A 24,627-nucleotide genomic window follows, 5' to 3' on the forward strand; every position below is an offset into this window, starting at 1 on the left:
TGGGTGCCTTTCTTAGCTGTGAAATTTGACCATTGCTCTGAGTTATGTACATAAATGATTTTTCTTTTCAAATTATTATCTGGCTGCACCCACGCATTATCTGTGTGATTGTTTGGATTTGGATTTCTTTGATGCTCTCATATGTGTCTGTGATTATGTGGGCCCCTCTGCTTGACATTATTTGGCTGACTCACGGTGCCCTTATGTGGCTCTGATGTTCATGGCAAGGAGCTACAAGGAAAAGTGCCAGGGGCTAGGAAGGTACTACTGAGCTGGAAACCACTGGAATCTTCTGAGTATCAGTGCTCCCTGGTCTCACAGGCATCCAGACCCACCTGTGGAGCAGCTTGCAGAGTACCTGCTGCGGCTCACCCTCTTTATGGTTTTCTCATCAGAGAACCGGGCTGTCTCCATCAATTCCTCCTCTGACAGGGTTTCCCTCTCGGCAAAGCCAGGTTATGCAACACACAACAGGTAACTACTGTAAGGGACACTCTGGCTGCTGCATATTGGAGAGCATCACCTGGCCTATCCATGTTCTGCTCAATGATAGCCCCAGTCATTGCATGGCTCTCATTGTACCTACACTCAGATTCTGCTCGTGGGCTCCTTTCTGAAGTCATCAGCCATCTTCTTAACGGGTATCCTTTATTGCCCAGCAGCCAGCCATCCAAATCTTCTGGCTGATAAACATCCCTGACATCTGCTTCATGACTGCTTCCCAGGTAACATGCACACACCTGCATAATTCTTTTATTGTGATCACACACAATCTGCACATTTATTGAGTGGTATCCTTTTCAGTTTTTGAATGCCCCTGGCTGTCCAGCTGCTACTTTCAAGGCTACATGGGCGCAATAAATTGTAAAACATTCTGATCCTGTACACTTGGTTGGCAGGGTAGAGCCTTCACCTACCTCTGCCTGCCAGCTGCTGCCTCCCCCCACCCCCCCACAGCTGGTCACCCATCTTCTTGCACCTCATGGCACACCTGCAGCTGGCCTCCTCCTTTGCCTTCTCGCTGGAAGATGTACCTCCAACAGAACGTACAATTCCCATGAGGAACAGCATTTCACAGAACAAATGGCACTGTGCTCAATGGTGCTACATGGGTGCAATCGCTTCCTTTTTGGCCCCTTCCCTGAGGAATTGCCCTGGTGCGGATGAAAATGATACAAAAAGCAAAATTTTCAACACTACCCAAGTCTTAGCAGGCTCTTCTACTAAAGTCAGGCACAGTCACACTGGCAGCCTTTGTATTTGCCTTTTCAGCAGTCCCTGGGAAAAAATCTAACTCCCACTGCCTGTGTTTCTCACCCACTGCATTATGGTGCAGGTAACGTTTTATCCCAGTCAATTGGATTCTAAACAACCTCAATTGCCTGTTACTTGCAAAATACAGGCGGGCTGCCGATTTCAGCGCCTGGCTTCATACTGTATTATCGCGAACCTGGCATCATCACACCGGATTTAACGCATCAGTGTAGTGGTATTGTCGCTGGACTAGTAATCCAGAGACCCAGGGTAAATGCTCTGGGATTCGAATCCCACCACGGCAGATGGTGGAATTTGAATTCAATAAAAAACTGAAATTAAAAGATGACCATGAAACCATTGCCTGCTGAGTTTTTCCAGGTATTTTTGTTTTTGTTATGAAACCATTGCCGATTGTTGTAAAAACCCATCTGGTTCACTAATGTCCTTTAGAGAAGGAAATCTGCTGTCCTTACCTGGTCTGGCCAACATGTGACTCCAGACCCACAGCAATGTGGTTGACTCTTAAATACCCTCTGAACAGGGGAGTTAGGGATGGGCAATAAATGCTGGCCTAGCCAGCGATGCCAAATCCCATGAATGAATTAAAAAAGCTACGGCAATCTCACATTTCCAATGTAAAATTTAGCCCATGAGCTCAAATGCCACCCTGGCAGTTAAAGGATTTAAATCCAGTTGATACTAAAAATCTGGAAAATCCTAGCATCAGTAATGATGACCGGGAAAATACCTGAAAATCCCATCTTATTCTTTTAGGGAAGGAAATCTGCTGTTCTGGCCTGGTTAGGCTTTATGTGACTCCAGACCCACAGACTTTTAATTGCCCTCTGAAATGCCCCAGCAAGTTATTCTGCCGTATAGGAATGGCCAATAAATCCTGGCATTGCCAGCCCAAGAATTAATCTTTTAAAAAGCACTTTGGGGGTCATCACTGACCAGAATTTTAAATTGGACCAGCCAGATCAACATCTTGGCTAAAATACCAGAGCAGAGACTGAGTACTCAGTCTCTGACCACTTCAAGCTATTCCACCATTTTTGACAAGGTAACAGAGAGGGTTGATGAGGGTAATGCAGTTGATGTGGGGTACATGGACTTCCAAAGGACATTTGATAAAACATAACAGGCTTGGCAGCAACTTTAGAGCCGATGGAATAAAAGGGACAGTAGCAGCTGGGTACAAAAATGGCTGAAGTACAGGAAACAGTAGTTGTGAACGAAAACAGAAAATGCTGGAAAAACTCAGCAGGTCTGATAGCATCTGTGGAGAGAGAAAAACAAAGTTAACGTTTCAAGTCCGTATGACCCTTCTTCAGAGCTGGAGGTCATACGGACTTGAAACATTAACTTTGTTTTTCTCTCCGCAGATGCTGTCACACCTGCTGAGTTTTTCCAGCATTTTCTGTTTTCATTCACAACTACTGTTTCCTGTACTTCAGCCATTTTTGTACCCAGCTGCTACTGTCCCTTTTATTCCATCGGCTCTAAATTTGCTGCCAAGCCTGTTATGTTTTATCAAATGTCCTTTGGAAGTCCATTTTCTGTTTTTGCAGATTTCCAGCATCTGCAGTATTTCGCTTTTATTATAGTAGTTGTGAATGGTTGTTTTACAGACTGGAGGAAGATTTATAGTGGGGTTTCCCAGGACTCAGTGTTAGGACCCCTGCTTTTCTTGACTTACAAAATTTGACAACACAAAACTTGGAAGTATTGTGAACCATGAGGAGGATAGTGATAAACTTCAAAAGGACAAAGACAGGCTGAGTGGACAAGTGACAAATAAATCTAATGCAAAGAAGTGTGAATTGATTCATTTTGGTAGAAATGACAAAGAGAGGCAATTAAAGGATATATTTCTAAAGGGAGTGCAGGAGCAGAGGGAACGTGGGTACATGTGCACAAATCTTTGAATGTGGCAGGACAGGTTGAGAAAGCGGTAAATAAAGCACAAGGGATCTTGGGCTTTATAAATAGGGGCACAAAGTACAAAAACAAGGAAGTTATGATGAAACTGTATAAAATACTGCTTCGGCCTCAACTCGAGTATCGTGTCCAGTTCTGGACACCATACCTTAGGGAGAAAGTGAAGGTGTTAGAGAGAGTGCAGAAAAGATTCATGACAATGTTCCAGGGATGAGGAACTTCAACTATCTGGATAGGTTGGAGAAGCTGGGGCAGTTCTCCTTTTAGAAGAGGAAGCTAAGAGAAGGTTTGATAGAGCTATTTAAAATCATGAGGGGTTTGGACAGAGTAGATAGGGAGAAAATATTCCCTCTGGCAGAAGGATTAAGAACCAGAGGACGATTTAAAGTGATTAGCAAAAGAAGCAACGGCGACATGAGGAAAAACTTTATTTTACATAGCGAGTGGTCAGGATCTGGAATGCACTGCTTTGAGTTAGTGGTGGAAGCAGATTCAATAGAGGCCTCCCAAAGAGAATTGGATAATTATCTGTAGAGAAAACATTTGCAGAATTTGAAGCATTACATCCTTACTTTTATGTTCAATTGCTCTCATAATAAAGGATAGCATTCAATTAGCCTTCTTAATTACTTGCTGCACCTGCATACTAACTTTTTGTGATTCATGTACTAGAATACCCAGATCCCTCTGCACCTCAGAATTCTGCAGCCGTTCTCCTTTTGAGTAATACTCTCCCTTTTTATTCTTCCTGCCAAAGTGAACAACTTCACATTTTCCCACATTATATTCCATCTGCCAGATTTTTGCCCACTTAGTCAACCTATATCCATCTGCAACCTCCTTATGTTCTCCTCACAACAAACTTTCCTACCCACCTTTGTGTCATCCACAAATTTAGCTACCATGCCTTCACTCCCCTCATCTAAGTCATTGATGTAAATCGTAAAAAGTTGAGGCCCCTGTGGGACTCCACTCCTCTCTTCCTGCCAATCAGAAAAAGACCCATTTATGCATACACTCTGTTTTCTGTTAGCCACCAATTTTCTATCCATGCTAATATGTTACCCTCTACAGCATGAGCTTTTATTTTCTGCAATAACCTTTGATGTGGCACCTTATCAAATGCCTTCTAGAAATCTAAGTTCAGTACATCTACAGGCTCCCATTTATCCACAATGCATGCTAATCCATCAAAGAACTCCAATAAATTGTTTAAACATGATTTCCCCTTCACAAAACCATGCTGACTCTTCCCGATTACCTTGAGTTGAGTTTTTCTAAGTGCCCAGCTATAACCTCCTTAATGATGATCGATTCTAGCACCTTCCACATGACAGACGTCAAGATAACTGGCCTATAGTTTCCTGCCTCTCTCCCTTCTTGAAAAGAAGGGTCATGTTTGCTACTTTCCAGTCTGATGGAACCTTTCCAGAATCTAGTGAATTTTTGAAAATTAACACCAATGCATCTACTGCCTACGTAGCCACCTCTTTTAAGACCCTAGAATGAAGTCCATCTGGGCCCGGAGACTTGTCGGCCCACAGCTCCATCAGTTTGCTCAGTTCTACTTCCTAAGTGATTGTAATTTCACTAAGTTCCTCTCTCTCTTCCACCTCCTGATTTACAGCTATTACTAGAATCCTTTATAGTGAAGATAGAAGCAAAATATTTGTTCATTTCATCTGCCATTTCCTTATTATCTACTATTAAGTCCCCATTGTCATTCTCTAGAGGACCAACACACACTTTACTTACTCTTTTGCTTTTTAAATACCTGTAGAAACTCTTGCTATCCAGTTTTACATTTCTAGCTAGCTTCCTCTTATACTCTTTCTCCTGATCAACCTTTCAGTAATTCTCTGCCATTCTTTATATTCTGACCAATCATCTGACCGACCACTCATCTTTGTGCAGTTAAATGCTTTTTCCTTAAGTTTGATGCTTTCCTTAACTTCTTTAGTTAACCATGGATTGTGGGTCCTTCCCTAAGAATTTTTCTTATAGTAGGAATATACTTATTCTGAGTATTCTGAAATATCCCCTTAAAAGTCTGCCACTGCTTCTCTATTGATCTATCCTCTAGCCTCGGATTCCAGTTCATTTCAGCTAGCTCAGCTCTCATGCCCACATAGTTGCCCTTATTTAACTTTAAAATACTAGTCTTAGACCCACTCTTCTGCCTTTCAAACTGGATGCAAAATTCAATCATATTGTGGTCACTGCATATTAACTTTTTGTGATTCATGTACTAGAACACCCAGATCCCTCTGCACCTCAGAATTCTGCAGCCGTTCTCCTTTTGAGTAATACTCTCCCTTTTTATTCTTACTGCCAAAATGTACAACTTCACATTTTCCCACATTATATTCCATCTGCCAGATTTTTGCCCACTTAGTCAACCTATATCCATCTGCAACCTCCTTATGTTCTCCTCACAAACAACTAAGGGGTTCCTTCACTCTGAGGTCATTAATTAATCCCATCACATTACACAGTGCCAAGTCTAATATAACCTGCTCTCTGGTTGGTTCCAGAATGTGCTGCTCTAAGAAACTCTCTCCAAAGCATTCTATGAACTCCTCATACAGGCTACTACTGCCAATCTGATTTTTCTAGTTTATATGTAGATTGAAATCACCCGCCGTCCCTTTATCATAATCCCCCAATATTTCATCTTGTATACTTTTCCCTAAATTGTGATTACTGTTAGGGGGCCTGTAGACTACTCTCACTAGTGACTTCTTTCCCTGACTATTCCTCATTTCCACTCAAGCTGATTCTACGTCCTGTATCCTGATCTCCTGAACCAAAGATCATCTCTCACTATTGCACCAAAGCCATCCTTAATTAAGTGATAGCCCTCCACCTTAACCTAGCTTCCTATTCTTCTTGAATATCATATAGCCCTCAACATTCAGGACCCAATCCTTGTCATCTTGCAGCCATGTCTCCGTAATGACTATCAGATCATATTTATTTACTTCAATGTGCACTACCATTTACTTTGTTATGAATGCTACGCGCATTCAGATACGCAGCCTTAAGTTTTGTCTTTTTGTTATCTTTGTAATATCGAGTCTTGACTGTTGGTGTATTCTTAGATTTTTTTCTCTTTGTGCCTTCCTACCATTCTTTGATCCTCATTTCCTATGTCACTATTTTGCTCTCCTGCCTTGAATCTACCCCTTGGTTGCTACATCCACCCAAGCATGAACCCTCACCCCCCCCTTGTTTAGTTTAAAGCCCTCTCTACTTCCCTAGTTATGTGGTTCACTAGAACACTGGTCCCAGCACGGTTCAGGTGTAGACCATTCCAGTGGTACAGCCCCCACTTTCCACAGTGCTGATACCAGTGCCCCAACAAACTAGAACCCACTTCTCCAACACCAGTCTTTGAGCCACGCATTGACTTCCCTAATCTTATTTGCCCTATGCCAATTTGCACACGGCTCAGGTCATAATCCAGAGATTATTACCTTTGAGGTTCTGCTTTTTAATTTGGTGCCTAGCTCTTCATACTGGCTACACAGAACCTCTTACTAGTTCTACCTATGTCATTGGTACCGACATGGACCACGACAACTGGATCCTCCCCCTCCCACTCCAAGTTCCTCTCCAGCCCTCAAAAAATATCCAGAACCTGGCACCGGGCAGGCAACACAGCCGCTTGGACTCTCACTTTTTGCTGCAGAGAACAGTGTCAATCCCCCTCACCATACTATCTCCTACTACCACTACATTCCTGTTTGCTCGCCCCACTTGAACAACTTCCTGTACCATGAGGCCATGGCCAACCTGCTCATCCACATTGCAGACCTCGCTTTCATCCACTCAAGTTGTGAGCACCTCAAACCTGTTTGACAATTGCAAGTCTGAGGCTCCTCCCCTACTGTCTGCTCGGTCCCTTTACCTGCCTCACTCAGTCACATCCTCCTGTCCTTACTGCCAGCCAAAAATGATGACCCTCTTCTAAGAGGTGTGACTGTCTTCTGGGACAAAGTGTCCAAGTGTTTCTCCCCCTCCCTTATGTTGCAGTGTCTACAGTTCTGCTTCCAGATCAATAATCCTGATCCAGAATTCCTCTAACTGCTTACACTTTCTGCAGATGTGTTTGTCATGGATTGCTTGGCATCCAGAAGAACCCACATTCCACAGTTGCAACATAACACCTGTCCGACTATTGTTACTTACATTATGGATTATCTATATTAAATGCACCCACAAGTATTCACATGGTTATGAAATCTTTCATAGATTTATGAAAGGGAAATCATTTTTGACAAAACTGGAGTTTTTTGTGGATGTAACTAGCAGAATAGGTAAGGAGGAACCAGTGGATGTGGTGTATCTGGATTTCCAGGAGGCTTTTGATAAAGGTCCCAAACGAGAGTGTCATGAAAATGTAATAATTTTCACAATATTATTGTAAAAGTGGGTTAATAGTGGGGTTTGGATTAGCTTCTCTGTGTGGGCGTGTGTGGCAGGTGGATTTAAATGAAATGGAGGCAGCAGATCTGGAGCTTTTAAGTTATCAAATGGGAAACTGGGTTTGAAATGATAAATACGTAAACATGGTTGAAGTTTTAGAATGTGAGGTGTGAGGAACATTTGCATTTTTAGATAAACTAGAGTAGATTGAATTTCAAAGAGATAATGAGATGTTACACCTAGCCAGAGGAGGCTAAGGCAAACAGTGTGTTTATTTTTTCCCAAAGGTTACTGATAATATGAGTACTGTGAAAGATTTATATTATGAGAAAAATAAAAAACTGCAAAGGCATATTGGGACAATGGAATTTACATTAAAAAGGGAGACACATATAAAGAAGATGAGGTTGTGTGTAAGGGGGAAGGCTTCTAAGATCTAACAAGTGTGATAAGCCTCCAGCCCTTATACATCAAGTTGCTGTCTACAGGAACTGAAGCTAAGAAAACTCGCTGTGAATATCACTGTCCAGGGTATTGTGTGCTTTGCCTGGGTCTGTTGAAATATATTTGTTTTTACTGTTGCTTTAACAGAGGTGTAACTGGGACTCAGATTAATTAGGGGTGCTAGGAATTATCATAGTAGTAATGTGTAGACCTATGTATATGCTTAAAATATTTTCTTTCATTAATAAACGTTTAATTTAGTTTTGTAAAAAACCCCTAAGCCTCGGTGGACTTATTACTACTGAATTCAAGCCATGCATCTCAAAATAAAATACAAATTGCAGATCAGTTGTGGCAGCTGTTTCAAATTTCCCTCTAGGATTTGAGGGGCTCAGCATTCACCACCCGCTGCGCTATAACAAAATTAGGGGCTCGTCTGGGAATTATTAGAAATTCCTTGATTGGTTTGAAATTGGTGAATCTTAAGGTTATGAGTACGAGAAGCACTTTGAATTCAGGAGTTGGTGTGAGGTTTTTTTTTTAAAAAAGTGGTGAGACTGCAATATGGCTTTAGCAGTTGCTAAGAATTGTCTGGGAGTTGAAGTTATAACTTTGGCTCGTTTACAAAAAGTAAATAAAGCTAAATTAATGGAATTGGCAGATAAATTGCAATTAGGATTACCTGCAGGGGTAAGGAAATCAGACATAATTGAAGGTATAGCACAGCATTTGAAATTGGAAGGAATACCTGAGAGACCGAGTTCTCCAAGGGGTGGGTCATTAGCATGGGCTCAAATTCAGTTGCAAATGAAAAATTGGAACTCAAGGCAGTAGATGAAGAAAAGGAAAGAGACAGGGCATTCCAAAGGGAATAGGCAAAAAGGCAGAAGAGAGAATGAAAACAGGAAAGGGAGTTAGAAATAGCGAGATTATAAATGGAAAAGAGAGAGAGAGAGATAGAGAGAGACAGAGACAGACAGAGAGAGAGAGTATTTTGCATATGAGTTGGTTCCTGAGGCACACATGCAGAAATTTAGGAATATGAGACAACGGCCTTGGCAAACTTATATTGAGTTTGAGAGAGTAAAACAAAGTAATTTTGACCAGTGGATACTGGCATTAAAGATAGAAACAACATATGCAGCTCTTAGAGAAGTAATTTTTTTGGAATAATTTAAAGATTCAATTCCTTCGGTAGTGAGAACCCATGTGGAGGAACAGAGGGTTGAAATGGTAAGACAAGCAGCAGAGATAGCTGATGATTAGGAGTTAATTCATAGATCTAAACCTTTTTCTCATCGCCCTTTTAAATCAGAGAAAGATAGAACGTGGGAAGGTGAAAGGAAGGTGGGTAGTCAGGGAAGAGAAGGAGTAGGTGGAAATTTCGAAGAAGGTTTTTTTCAAGAATAAATAGGAGGGTGCTGAGGGTAGAAGTGATACTCGAAAATTGAGGTGTTTTCATTGTAATAAAGTTAGACACATGAAGTCAGTGTGTTGGAGATTACAGGGAAAATCTGCTGGGATTATTGGGATGCAGAAAAGGTCTGGAAGTAAAAGTACTGTGGGTTCTGAGGTTCAGGTTCAGGTACAGTAAAAACCAGTAATTTGTGTACAGATAAAACAGGAAGAATCAGTGATAGGTAAAGAAGTGAGAATGTGTTCACAATTAACCCAAGGGGGTTCTGAGGAGCAGGTTGAAGAAATGTTTAAAGATTTTGAATGTGAAGGGAAAATCTTTCCATGTGTAAAGGGTGGAGTAGGTAAAGATGTTAAAATTTTGAGAGACACAGGGGCTAGTCAATCCTTAATGTTGTGGGATAGTGATATTTGTTGTTCAGAGGGAGTATTGCAGGAACAGGTGATAATAAGTGGAGTTCATGGAGATGCTAAACCTATTCCATTGTGGAAGGTAAATTTAAAGCATAAGTGCAAAACAGGTGAAGTGATTGTTGGAGTAGTGGAAAAATTGCCCATTGCAGCGGTTCAATTTATTTCAGGTAATGATATAGCTGGGTCACAAATATGGGAGACGACTGTAGTAGTTGATCAGTCTGTAGCAGTGTATTCAACACAAGTGTTGCAGAGAGAGCATCCTGGATTGTTTCCAGATTGTGTGATAACAAGATCACAGGCTCACAGGTTGGAACAAGAAGAACAGGAAGTTAAAAGGCAGGGAGAAGGTATGGAAGTTCAATTAGCTGACACTGTTTTTGATAAGATTGTTCAAGAGGAAGCAGTGATTAAGCCGGCACCTTTAATTCTAATTCCAGCATTTGAAGAACCTTTCACTAGGGTCATGACTGATTGTGTAGGACCCCTCCCTAAGACTAAAAGTTGACTAAATTTTTTACAACATATGGTTTACCTAAAGAAGTACAATCAGATCAGGGTTTAAATTTCATGCCTCAGCTGTTTAAGGAAGTAATAAACATTTTGGGGTCAAAACAGTTTATGTCAACAGCTTCCATCTTGAGTCACAAGGGGCTTTGGAAAGATGGCATCAAACTTTAAAAACTATGATGAAGGCTTATAGTCAGGACTAATCACAGGATTAGGATAGGGGAATTCCATTCTTGTTATTTGCTATTAGGGATGCTTCTATGCATCAACTGGTTTTAGTCCTTTCAAATTAGTTTATGGTCATGAGGCAAGAGGACCACTGAAATTGATAGGTCAAAATTCAGAAACTACCCTCCTAGATTATATATCAATCTTTAGAGAAATATTGGTCAGAGCATGTGAGTTAGCTAGGGAACATTTAAAGATATCACAGCAAGTGATGAAAGCGAAGGCACACACAAAAGCTATAGCTCATAGTGTTGTTGCTGGGGAAAGAGTACTAGTTCTGTTACCAGCACTGGGTGCTTGTTAAAGGTAAGGTTTAGTGCACCTTAAAGGATGGAAAAGCTGAGTGAAGCAAATTATTTAATAAATACACCAGATAGAAGAAAGAAGCAGAGGGTGTGTCACGTTATTATGCTTAAAAAGTACTTTGACAGGGAAGAGAACCAAAAAGAGGTATTAGTGGTATTAGATAAAGAGGTAGAAATGAAGGATTCAGAAATTGATTTTCCTCTAAACAAACTGGATAATAAGGGGGTACTTGAAAATTTAAATGTAATATTGAGTTACCTTCCACTCAAGTGTCAAAGTGATTTTGAGAAGCTATTGCAGTCACACAAAGCTATTTGTGGGAATAAGCTGGGGTGGACAAATTTAGCATACATGATGTGTGTGTAGAAGTTTAATCTTCAATAAGGTAACATCCTTATAGATTAAATCCGGAAAAGTTATCACAAGTACAGCAATAAATTGAATCCATGCTTCAAAATGATATAATTGAGTTTAGTTGCAGTAACTGGAGTTCGCCTATTGTGCTGGTACCAAAACCAGATTGAACACAAAGACTGTGCGTGGACTATCAAAAGGCAAATGCGGTGGCAAAAGCGGATTCATATCCTATAACACGGTTGGAAGCTTGCATTGCGAAAGTGGGACAATCAAAGTTTATCACAAAGATTGACTTGCAAAGAGGATATTGGCAAGTACCATTATCGGAGAGAGCAAAGGAGATATCGGTTTTTGTGATGCCAGATGGACTATACCAGTTTAAAGTCATGCCATTTGGTAAGAAAAATGCACCTGCAATGTTTCAAAGAGTGACAAACAAACTAATTGCAAAATTGAGAAATTGTGCTGTTTATATTGACTATTTGATAGTTTTTAGTCAAATGTGGGAGGAGCATTTACAACATTTGGAAGAATTATTTTGTTGATTACAAGAAGCTAATTTGGTGATGAACTTGGCTATAAGTGAATTTGCAAAAGCACAAGTAACATATCTAGGCCATACCATTGGACATGGTAAGATGGCTCCGAGAGATGTGAAAGTTAATGCTATCGTGGATTTCCCCGTGCTATAACAAATGAGAAGTTTTGAGATTTCTGGGCATAAGAAGGCTTTATCGGAAATTTGTACTAAATTTTAGCAGTGTGGTTGCTCCATTGACTGAACTATTAAAAAAGAACAAGAAGTTTCAATGAACACAGGAGTGTCAGAAGGTATTTGACAGTTTGAAAACTGCATTGACTATGACATCAGTTTTGGTAGTACCCAATTATGCCAAGCAATTTAAGTTGGCTGTTGGCGCAAGCAATATAGGAATTGGAACCGTACTGTTACAAGATGACGACACTGGAATTGAGAAATCGATAAGCTAATTTTCACGGGAGTTGAATGTACAACAAAGAAGATATTCAATGATCAAAAAGGAGACTCTGGGTCGGGTGTTAGCATTGCAGCATTTTGAGATTTACGTTGCAAACAATTTGTCAGAAACAATTGTTTATACAGACCACAATCCTTTAAAGTTTCTGGACAAATTTCAAGACAGAAGTGCAAGGCTATTCAGATGGAGCTTATTACTGCGGCCATTTAATCTACAGGTTATACATGTGGTTGGATGAGGAAATCTAATTGCAGGTGCATTATCAAGAGTTTGAAGCTGAAAAGGGAAAATTGGACATTTAAAACCTGGACACTGGACTGGAATGATTTCTATTGATATGAAGGATTTGTATATATATTATGTAAATGCATGCATCTGGTAATGTAATACTGTGAGTATATAGATAAGTATAGGAGGTAGCATAAGATGGGTTAAGAAAATGAAGCCGTCTTTTTAAATTATGACAGTTCATTTTCCAGTGAGGGGGTGTCATGAAAATATAATAATTTTCATAATATTGTGATTTAGTGTAAAAGTGGGTTAATAGTGGGGTTTGGATTAGTTTCTCTATATGAATGTGTGTATGTGGGGGATTTAATTGAATTGGTGGTCTGGAGCTTTTAAGTTATCAAATGGGAAACTAGGTTTGAAATACTAAATATGTAAACATGGTTGAAGTTTTAGAATGTGAAGAACATTTGCATTTTTGGATAAACCAGAGTAGATTGAATTTCAAAGAGATGATGAGATGTTACACCTAGCCATAAGAGGCTAAGCCAAACAGTGCATTTATTTTTCCCAAAGGTTACTGATAATATGAGTACCATGAAAAATTTATATTATGAGAAAAGTAAAGTTGCAAAGGCATATTGGGGCAATGGAATTTACATTAAAAAGGGAGACACATATAAAGATGATGAAGTTATATGTGTAAGGAGGAAGGCATTCTAAGATCTAACAAGCGTGATAAGCCTCCAGCCTTTATATATCAAGTTGCTGTCTACAGGAACTGAAGCTAAGAAAACTCATTTGGATTTATAAAGTTCAGAGTATTGTGTGCTTTGCCTGGGTCTGTTGAAATTGATTTTCTTTTTACTGTTGCCTTAAAAGAGGTGTAACTGGGAGTCAGGTTAATTAGGGGAGCTAGAAATTATCATAGTAGTAATTTGTAGACCTATGTATATGCTTCAAACCTTTTCTTTTATTAATAAGTGTTTAATTTCGTTTTTTTTCAAATCTCTAAGCCTCAGTGGGCTTATTACTATTGAATTCAAGGCATGCATCTCAAAATAAAATACAAATTGCAAAACAGTTGTGGCAGCTGTTTCAAGTTTCCCTCTGGGATTTTAGCAGCTCAGCATTTACCATCCACTGTGCCATAACAAGAGGCTAATAAACAAAATTAGAGCACATGGAATTGCTTAGTATACTGGCATGGATTGAGAATTGGTTAACAGACAGAAAACCGAGAGCAGGAATAAATAAGTCATTCTCAGGTTGGCGAGCTATGACTAGTGGGGCACCAGAAGGATCAGTGCTTGGGCCCCAGCTATTCACAATCTATATCAATGATTTGGATGTGGGAACCACATGAAATATTTCCAAGTTTGCTGATAACACAAGACTAAGTGGGACTATGAGTAGAGGAGAATGCAAAGAGGCTTCAAGGGGGTTTAGACAAGCTGAGTGAATGGGCAAAAGCATGGCAGTTGGAATATAATGTGGAAAAATGTTAAGTTATCCACTTTGATAGAAAAACAGAAATGTGGAGTATTCTTAATGATGAGACATTTGGAAGTATTGATGTCCAAAAGGACCTGTGTGTCCTTGTTCACGAGACTCTGAAAGCCAACATGTATGAGCAGCAAACAATTAGGAAGGCAAATGGTATGTTGGCCTTTATTGCAAGAGGGTTTCAGTGCAGGAATAAAGATGTCTTGCTCCAACTGTATTGTGCCTTGGTGAGACTGCACTTGGAGTATTGTGTATTGTTTTGGTCCCTTTACCTAAGGAAGGATTTACTTGCCAGACGGGACTGATTCCTGACATGGTAGGATTGTCCTGTGAGGAGAGGCTGAGGAGACTGGGCCTGTATTCTCTAGAATTTAGAAGAACGACAGGTTATTTCATTGAAAAATACAAAATTCTTACAGGGCTCGACAGGGAAGATGTTTCGCCTGGCTGTGGTGTCTAGAATCAGGGGACACAATCGCAGAACAATGGATAGGCCATTTTGGGCTGAGATGAAGAGGGATTTCTTCACTCAGATGGTGGTGAATCTTTGGAAATCTCTACCCAGACAGCTGTGAAGGCTCAGTCATTGAGTATGTACAAGACACAGGTCGATAGATTTCTAGACATTAAAGACATCAAGGGATATGGGAACAACGTGGGAAAATGGGGTTGAGGTAGAATATCAGCCATGATACAGTTGAATGGTAGAGCAGCTCGAGGGACCAAATGGCATACTTCTGCTCATATTTCCTATGTCCCTGTGTTTCATGGCTTCACCCCCTCCCTATCTCTGTAATCTCCTCCAAACCACATCCCTCTGAGAAATCTGTGCTCCCCTAATTCTGGTCTCTTGTGCATCCCCAATTTTAAATGTTCCATCATTGGTGGCTGGGCCTTCAGTTGTCTATGTCCCAAACTCTGGAATACCCTCCCTACACCTCTCTGCTTCACTTCCCTCCTTTTAAGACACTTCTCAAAACCGAACTCTTTGACCAAGCTTTTGGCAATCTGACCTAATGTCATGTGGCTCGGTGCCCTACTTCGCAACCCTTCTACTATAATGCTCCTGTGAAGCACCTTGGGATCTTTTATGTTAAAGGCACTCTATAAATACACATTGTTGTTGTTGTTGTTATTATTCCCAGCACTGCTCCCAACTATACAGCCTTTGAAAACTTCAAGGATTCATGAATTTGCTACATTAACAAACCCGCAAAATAAAACTAGCAAACCTTATTAACTATTCATACTATTCTTTGATAATTATAATATATTCCAAGTTAAAGGTGTAAATTTTTTAAAATTGCACAAAACTAAACATTATTAGAAAGAACAAAAAAAAAGTTTAGTTTTTCAAACTTAATTTGGTTTCAAAACTCACGTGGCTTCAATCACAACTCCCACCCCTGCAGGCTGTAAGGCTTCTGTGATTGCTTTAGCAATTTGTTTGGTGAGACGCTCTTGTACTGTTGATGGGCATAAGAAAGGAGATCAGAGTTAACTACTGAGTGAAGATGGGAAATTACAACACCATTTAATTGTGTGTTTTCGTTATTATATAATCAATAAAAATAAATTCCTAATTTATATTTGCCTCATTTATTCAGAGCAAATGAGTGGAGTTTTATAACATACATGTCACACTAAACAAGTACATTAAACCCTCATCAATCTTATCTTTGTAAATTAAATATGTTCATGGAATCATCTTTACAATTCATTAACTAGTCTAAATCAAAAGAACAATTTTTACAAGGTTATACTGATGTAATGTTTTTTAAAGTTCTTAATGGTGCTGAATAATATTTTCTCCAAGGTGCTTATTTATGGATAGCTAGTGATGATAATTCTATGGCAGTTGGTAGCAGCTGTAGTGTGAACCTAGGCACAGTGAAATCGCCATCTCTCTATTCATTTTCCATACTCTTTCTATGTTCTCACTGCTTCAATTCATCAGATTTATATCTCTGCTTATCTTCATGTTTCTATCCTATCTGGAAAAATCCTTCACAGCGTCTCTCCCTTGTGTGCTTCCCACTCTCGTGTGTGAGTCTCGTACACTTTCTTCCATTCTTGAAGACGGATTTCCATTAAGGAGATGGGTACCGGGAGTCGGGAAAGTTCCTGACCCTGCAAATTCATCTTCGTTAGGGAGGCATCCACCCTCCTAATTTTGTGTCAGAGAGGTGGGGCAGGATGGAATCGGGCCCACTGCCACCGGAGACAGGCCCGAGGTGACAACGAAGGTGGGTGAACAAGGGGCTGGCAGGCAGGAAGGCCTGCCTCCATTTATTGGGATATCTGCTCGGTTATAATCATGACTGTCTGGTCCTTAAGCTCTCACTCCCCTTCACTCACTCCCATGCCCCCTCCATGAACCATCTCGCCCCAACACCTCATGCATCCACTATACCCACTCTCTCATATCCACTATGTACAGAACCAAATAAGCCATTGGGAAGTCAGGAAAGTTTGATTCTGAAACTGATAACAATAAGCAGAAGCTTTGATAATCTCCTTTGAAAAAAACTGCTCAGTTTATAATGTTACAGTTTCCCCTTCAAGCTGTGTAAATATTGCCTGCTGAGCTATGGGGTTCGTCATTATTGGAGCTCAGCCAAACATTCATAATGAGATCATACTATCTGAAAAAGCAATTTCTGCTTATGTTGATATAGTTGCCAGATGGCCTCATTATGAATGCCCAAGAATGACTAATCCACTTAGCTCAGCAGGCAATGCTTACTCAGCTTAAAGTGGGGTGCAAGCTTTGTTTGATTGACTTTCTTTGATGTGGATTTTCAATGCCTGGGTGCTTATTTACACAAGATTAAGAGATCTGAAATGAACAAACGCTTTTCAAAATTGACACTGCAAATTAATTAACAGCTTTATGAGAAGATAAGAGGGACTATGCATTTCAAAGGGAATGTTGAATGGCTGTATTCCTTTTTGGTTGCTGACTCAGGACTAGAAGTCACATGTGGTTCATGCCTCTTCTGAGAGGCCATGAACCATGTCCACGAAGAGAATGGGCCTGACCCAATCAATATTGCTGGGATGGGGTTGAAATGCTCATCCCTACAATGGAGTAAATGTGGGAGTGCTACACTCAGGCTGGCTACCCATACGCTCATCCTGCGTCAGCCAAAATTGCTGGAAATGGGAGTGGGAGCAAGAAACCCGAATCGGGTTCTGCCCACCATTTTTAAAGGCCTCCTGACTCAGCAAAAATCCAGGCATTGGTTTCTGTCTCTCTCATTTCTATCTCTGTTTGTTTGATTTGCTCTCATCTGCTCGATTAGTCTTTGTTTTGGAATGCTTCTTCTCTTTTCCCTGTCTTTCCCCACACACTTTGCCTCTTAAGCACTTCGCTGAATCTTTTTCTTAATCTTTTTTATCTATGTTCTTTATTCACGCATTTTTGTTCCATCTCCGATGGAGACCAGCTGCACATATGTTAATAAAGATACTGCCCCAGGTTTTCTTGTAACAGAGGGAGCCATAAGATGAACCAACTAGAGTGGCTCTCTCACCATAATATGTTCCTCCATATTTTCCTGTGTTTCTAATTAGAATATGTCCTAATATGGATGGTGGCACATTGGAAGCAGGATGGCCATTTTTTGATTCAACAATTATGCAAACCAGGTGACAACATAAAGAATTAAAATGGCTTCTATGCAAAGCTAAAATATAACACTCAGAAAAAGCACTACTTCTACAAGGTCTATCATTTTTTTGGTGGAATAGATGGTGGAATTTTTTGGCCTGGTTTTGTTTACACAAGATTGTTAGAATGTCATGCATTAGAGCATGGAGACCAACATTGGTTTCTTTTGATCCTATGCCCCGAAATGTATAGGAAATCTGCCATCCTTACCTGGTCTGGTCTACATGTGACTCCAGACCCACAGCAACATGGTTAACTCTTAAATGCCCTCTGAACAAGGGCAATTAGGGATGGGCAATAAATGCTGGCCTGGCCAGCGACACCCACATCCCAAGAACAAATAACATTTTAAAAGTAAATCGAAACAGCAATTCAATAAACCAAAGGGTTATAATTGTTGCATTTTTGAAGGTTTTAGTTTGTTTCTGTCAATTGTATCTAATTTGAACAGTCATTCCATTAATTCTGGTGGGTTATCAGAGTTGTCATATAGTAAGCACTATACAAAAGATCACACTTCAAACGGGGCTGGAATGATTTAAGGCGGCAAATAAATTTTAAATAAATAACATTTTAAAACTTTATTTAATACTTACCTTGGAGTCTCCTACTGTAAATTTCAACAATCCTGAAAAAAACAGGTATTTTCTTTAAATGAATATGAAGCTAGGGTGGAAATATTTCAATATCTTGTGACAAGCAAAGTTTTCTTTTACCTGATTATTCCTATAAGTTCTGCACCAAAATTTATTCAGATGCTGTGATATATTAAGGTTCTGATTATTTTTCTGTAATGTTAGTCATTTGAAATAAACTGATGTTGCAATCCATATAAAAAAAGATTTTGAGTATATTTTGAAATATGAAAAGATCTTTCAACACTTAAATGGCTAAAAATGCCAGGTGGATAAGCATTTGAGAAAATGCTTTGTTTAAATACTCTTGTACAGCATTGGTCACTTTATTTAAGGATGTAAGTGCATTGGAAACAGCTCAGAGAAGGTTTACTAGACTGATACCTGGAATGGGCAAGCTGTCTTATGAGGAAAGGTTGGACAGGCTAGGTTTGTATCCACTGGAGTTTAGAAGAGTAAGAGGCGACTTGATTGAAACATAAGATCCTGAGGGGTCTTAACAAGGTAGATGTGGAAAGGACGTTTCCTCTTGTGGAAGAATCTAGGATTAGGGGTCAAGGGGTCGCACATTTAAGACAGAGGTGAGGAGAATTTTCTTCTCTCAGAGGATAGAGTGTCTTTGTAACTCCGTTCCTCAAAAGGCAGTGGAAGCAGGGTCTTTGAATATCTTTAAGGCAGAGATTCTTGATAAGCACGAGGGTGAAAGATTATCGGGGGTAGGTGAGAATTTGGAGTTGAGGTTGGGAATGTGGAATTGAGGTTACAATCAGATCAGCCATGATCTTATTAAATGGTGCAGCAGGCTCGAGGGGCTGAGCAGCCATTTCCTGCTCCTAATGCGTAGGATATTATTATTATCCTATATGATGTTTCCATTATGTATAGAAAGAACAGAAATGTTCCAATAGCAGAGAAGCTTTGTACAGTAAATGGAGTCAGAGGGTTTCCATTCTCCTATTTGGTTGGCTGTATGAATTTCATTTCATGCTCATGAAGGTTCACATATCTCTATCCTGAAGGTAATATAAAAAGATCAGTGCTCCATGGATGCTCAATATCAAGAGAATAAGAAATTAAAACGCGGAGACAGTTTCATTTTGAAATGATCTTTCTGAAGGCCAAATAATCTCTAACTGCTACAGAGTATTTTCACCATAAACTAATTAATGTCCTTTAAATATATATTGATCTTAAAAATATTTCAGTCTTACATTTGAAGAAGTAAATTAAGGAACTGCATGCTTTTAAAAAAAAATTTGCTAAAATATTAATCCAGCAAACTGGACACTTTACATACTAAATAATTAATAGATTAATAACTTCTTTCTAATTTATGGAATCAGAGGATTATTTTTTTCAAGCCAGCGAAGAACAGCATTGTTTTATTACGATTAGGTAAAAATGTCTGATTATTTGGAGCTGCTGGTGTACTTTATTTGTCACACTTGTCAGATGTAATCACATTTGAATAATCAGCTTATGTTTACTTAACATAGGTCACTCCAGAGGCATGTTTAGAAGCTGTAAAATGTAAACACACAAACAAGGAGGCTTAAACAGGATTCAAGGGACTTGCAGCATGAGGAATATTTCAAATTTAAAGCTGCCTGCCATGTAATACCTCCTACCTTCTCTGATCAGTAATAGTGTAGATGCTTGCTGCACACATAAGAAGTCTAGTCGCAACAAAGGTAGTGCTTAGTAAATAGGCTATATACTTCTGAAATATATACAAACCCGCAGGGTCACAGAAAAGCCATGAAAAGTGAGTCCAACATAATAATAGATGTTGCAATTTAAACTACTTAGTCATCCTGTTCAATGCTCAGGAAATGAATTGTAAAGGTTGTGTAATTATCTGCTCAGCAGGTTTCATCAAAATAAAATCATACATTTATTACAAAATGTCACTAAACTAGTAAATCACAAATCTGATCAATAAATGCAGACTTAATGCGCCTGGCAGGTGAACAAGTTAAAATTATGAATCCAGCAATACATGACTGCATTAATAACTGATTCGTGATTGCAGAAAGAAAGCAGAACATTAGTTTGTTTTAGAATTTTGTAACTCCCCTTAAAGGCTAAATGTACCAGAGAAGAATCTGACTATCTATAAATAACTCATTCAGAATAAAACTGGTCAAAGAGAGATGCAAGATATACCAAAATGCAGCTTGAAACTAAGTAGTTATCTGCCTAGTCCTAAATATATTTTTAAAATTATGACATTCTTTTATATTTTGTAAAAAATAACTTGCTTGCTGACATTTTTAACCTGTATTTTCCTCCAATTTCTTCAGTAAAATTTAAATGTAACAATTTAAGATTAAATGTGAGAAGAAAGACAAAGCTATAAGTAATTGATCTGGAGTAACTATGCCCTAATTGACCCTCGGCCATAGCCAATCAGAACTTACCTGGCTAGCTTGCTGAGACCAAGGAGTCGTTTTTCAGGTAGATAACCTATATGTACCTACAGGATGGAAAGAAAACATTGACTACACCTGACCACACACAGAAGGGACCGAGAACATTCTCAGCCAGGTCAAAATTGAAGTATTGTGGACAAGAGAGATGCTGACGTTTTCTGATGGGTCCCGAATCAGTATGAGGCCAAATGTGTGCAATGGGATGACCATGCAATCATAAGCAGCCTTTTGGAATAAACAGCAAGCTGTGAGTAACACAGCTTCAGGGAAAACTGCTCATTCAACTACAAGCCAATGAACTAAACTACACAGAGTGCTGATTTTCTAAAGCTGGCAGCAGCCAGTGCTGTATATCTCAAGTCTTTGGCAAAACATTCATTCCAATGGTTTCCAATAATAAAATTGTTTTGCGTATCTAGGGCAATGACACATGGTCATATAGGTACATTTTGAGCACACCATTATGTCATATTATTCAGTATCAGAAATTAAAATAAAATCAAATTTCGTTTGATAAAAAAAATTGACAGATACACATGCACCATATTGCAGCAGCTTTAGTGTTAGTTTTCTATCTTCTGTCTAACCAAAAACTTAGGGTATTGCTACAGATAACAACAGTATGAGAAATGCAGCCTTTGTTTCATTGGGTGTCATCTCCAATCTAGTCTGGAATAGTGAGCACTCAACTGAAACTACAGTGCCTACCAACTCCCATCTGTTGTATCTGTCTCTGTCATAGGCACATGAACCTAGTTACCTGGCTAACTTGCTCACTCCTATAACTTTTCTGTTTGGTAAATAACCAATTGAAACCTGAAAAATGGAGACAATTTCAAAGTCAAAGAATTTTATGTTTAACAGATTATATTAATAACTATGGAGTGTGAACATAAGATATAATTGAGGATAGGGGCAAATAAACTTGCTTGCACTTCAGCACGATTAATCTTTGTCCAAGCGCACTTAACATTTTTTTTCAAAAAGGGTAAATCAACTCCTGTTAGTCAGTTTTTTGTTGCATTGCTTATACCAAATCCTCCATTTGCTATCATTTTTATTAATATTAGGTGACGTTACAACAGGGTACGGCTGAAGGCAACTATATTTGAAGGCAGATTTCTATTGACTCAGTGGTGGCTGTAGACATAGAAAGATCTGAAGAAATAGTGCTGACATGCCAAAAACCAAGCCAGGAGATTGTCCTCAGCCTGGAACCGAGGTTCAACCAACAACCCAGGGTCAAAAAGTCACAGTAACATTGCATCTTAGCTGAACAACAATCCTCAATTACACAATTTATTCATAATTGTTAATACATAAAGAACACCTGGCAACTCCACCGACCTAAATAAGTCAGCATCAAGGCCAAAACCAGAGGAATGAGAAATAACAATTGTTCATAATAATTGAAGTGAGAAGCACCAAGAAAAGTGCAATGGAAATAACCACTAGGATCCGTTTTTTTTGTATAAACTGAAACTATTCTTTGATTATGTAAATTCCATTTCAACAACAGGATTGATTGTCTATTGTCCCAGGGACTGGTAGGGGTGGGGGCGGGGTGCAGAAATCAAGCATAAGCCAGTTCATTAAAGATTGAGACAAGTTAAACTCTTTAAACTGACAGCACTAATCTGAAATCCCTGTTGGAGCAAATGTGGCAGTGTATTATTGTGCTCGCATCTAACTTTCAAGTCAAAGAAAATCACATTTTATGAATAACCTACCCATATAATTCGGTATTTAAAAATGGTATTAATTTGCAGGTAGCTGGCCAATTTTACACAAATCAAGTTCAAAAGAACACACATAAACCCATCAAAACAAAGAACTGTCCATAGATATGGTCCAGTACAAAATATTATTCAGTGAAGATAATTGCATTCAGTACATAAAAATCAAAACTTTATTTAATGCCTTTCACTTATAGCTTGACGCAGAGTGATGCCAACAGAGTGGGTTCAATTCCCATACTGGCTGAGGTCATCTGTGAAGGGCCTGCCTTCTCAACCTCACACCTCACCTGAGGTGTGGTGACCCTCAGGTTAACCTCACCACCAGTCGCCACTGTCTAACGTGAGAGCAGCCTATGGTCCTCTGGAACTACGGCAACTTTCATTTCATGCCATGTAATGAGTGCAATCATAAAAACAGGTTTTAAGTGCATTGGTAAATCTGCCGCGTTTCTGCTGACAGTAGGTCAGCCAGCAGATTTTTTTTTAAAGATTGGAATATTATACCATGTAACAAATAATGTATTGTTCTGCTACCAAAATACAGCTACATGTGACATGGTGTGTCCCATGAAGACTTCAAGTTTAATTGGGTATCTTCCTGTGACAATTTTACAGATCCCCAGGTCAGTAAGAGGTCAGATTGGCACTGCTTGAAATGTGCAACCCCTGAAGTTGAATACAATGGTTTTACTGTTGGCAAGAAAGTTTCTCTATACATTCATCCCACCAGGTGTTTCACAGGATTTGTCTGTGGGATACCTGAAGTGCGATGGACACATCTCAAACCTACTTGTCTGTACAGAGGTGTATGGATGAATATTGCACAGGAATTTAATGTCAATGCAATACATCTTTGCATAGAAATGTTAATCATCAGCTCAGAAAAGTACACTGCTTCAATTAAATGTACAGCTAACCACCAATTCAATCCCAGGATTATATGTTTCTGCTGCAGTTACTTCCAGGAAATATTCCCCTATTAACAAAGGTTAAGGGAAAATGAACAAAGATAAAACTGGCATACAAGCTAGAATAATGCAAAACTTAATCCCTCAACCCAGCAGGGAGAGTACAATTATAAGGATAACACAGCATTAAAGCATATTTTGGCAGGAAGTGAAGGGAATATGTTTCTATTTGCAATTAAATACTGGCTAAAAATTAATGGAACAACGTAATTGATATTGAATTGTTTCCTCAGGGGTTATCGCCTACAACAATAAACAAACATCCCCTTCCAGAGTTCAATGGGTTAAATATGATTGGAGCATGTAATCTGTTCTTGCAGTTTACTGCTGTAATTTCCACCTTAGACAAGGCTCTGTCTATTGTGATCTAGTTTAATTCGGTGACATCTGCCCTGGAGCATTTCTTTAATCTCCAAAGTGTTTTGAAATAAATGTCAAGAGCTTTATCCATAGTCAAGATGCCGAGGGGTAAATTATCCCATTTCACTTGACAAAAATTCATATTTGCACTTCTTCCAAAAAGTCACAAGTTAGGTTTAGAAACTGTAGTTCATATCATACCACATTTCATGCCATTATGCGATTTATGTTACAACATGCCATAGTAGATGTAGATACTCGACACGAGACAGATTTGGGTTTGTTTACCTTTCCAATAAATGGAACTAAGTGGTGTTCACACATCGAAAACATGTCAATATCCTTCACTATTACCATTTCATCATGGTCTTCATCAAATATGGCATCATTTAAAACATCTGGAAATGAAAGGACATGTCACATATTAAAAAGCAAATGGCACATTAGATTGATTACATTTTTTGCTACTAGCAACCCAGTAGGAGTTGGGGTGGGGAGAAGGGGTATAGGTTGCTAATTAAGAACATGGGAAATAGGCAAAATTGACTATAGGACCCCTTCAGCCTATTCCACCATTCAGTAAGATCATGGCTGATCTGATCTTGGTCTCAACTCCACTTTCCTTTGTGTTCCCCATAATCCTTGACTTCCCCATAGTTCAAGAATATATTCAATGCCTCTGCCTCCACAACTCTCTGGGGTAGAGCATTCCAAAGATGAACCACCCTCTGAGAAGAAATTCCTCCTCATCTCAGTCTTAAATGGGAGACCACTTATTCTGAAACTG

The 24,627-nt window shown here is 39.3% G+C and overlaps 1 protein-coding gene across 1 annotated transcript in view; it reads right to left on the reverse strand.

Annotated features, from left to right (window-relative positions):
- Positions 1 to 24,627, reverse strand: part of gch1 (GTP cyclohydrolase 1) — a 66,279-nt gene that overhangs the window by 3,228 nt on the left and 38,424 nt on the right. Inside the window, exons 2-5 of the mRNA XM_078562642.1 lie at positions 24,129 to 24,238; positions 20,762 to 20,817; positions 18,303 to 18,334; positions 15,415 to 15,499 (exon numbers count right to left, since the gene is read on the reverse strand). Coding sequence (XP_078418768.1) covers positions 15,415 to 15,499; positions 18,303 to 18,334; positions 20,762 to 20,817; positions 24,129 to 24,238 — 283 coding nt within the window. The remainder of the gene's footprint in view (positions 1 to 15,414; positions 15,500 to 18,302; positions 18,335 to 20,761; positions 20,818 to 24,128; positions 24,239 to 24,627) is intronic.

This window comes from Cetorhinus maximus, chromosome 18 (assembly GCF_964194155.1).
Source record: "Cetorhinus maximus chromosome 18, sCetMax3.hap1.1, whole genome shotgun sequence".
In the NCBI taxonomy this organism is placed as follows: Eukaryota; Metazoa; Chordata; class Chondrichthyes; order Lamniformes; family Cetorhinidae; genus Cetorhinus; species Cetorhinus maximus.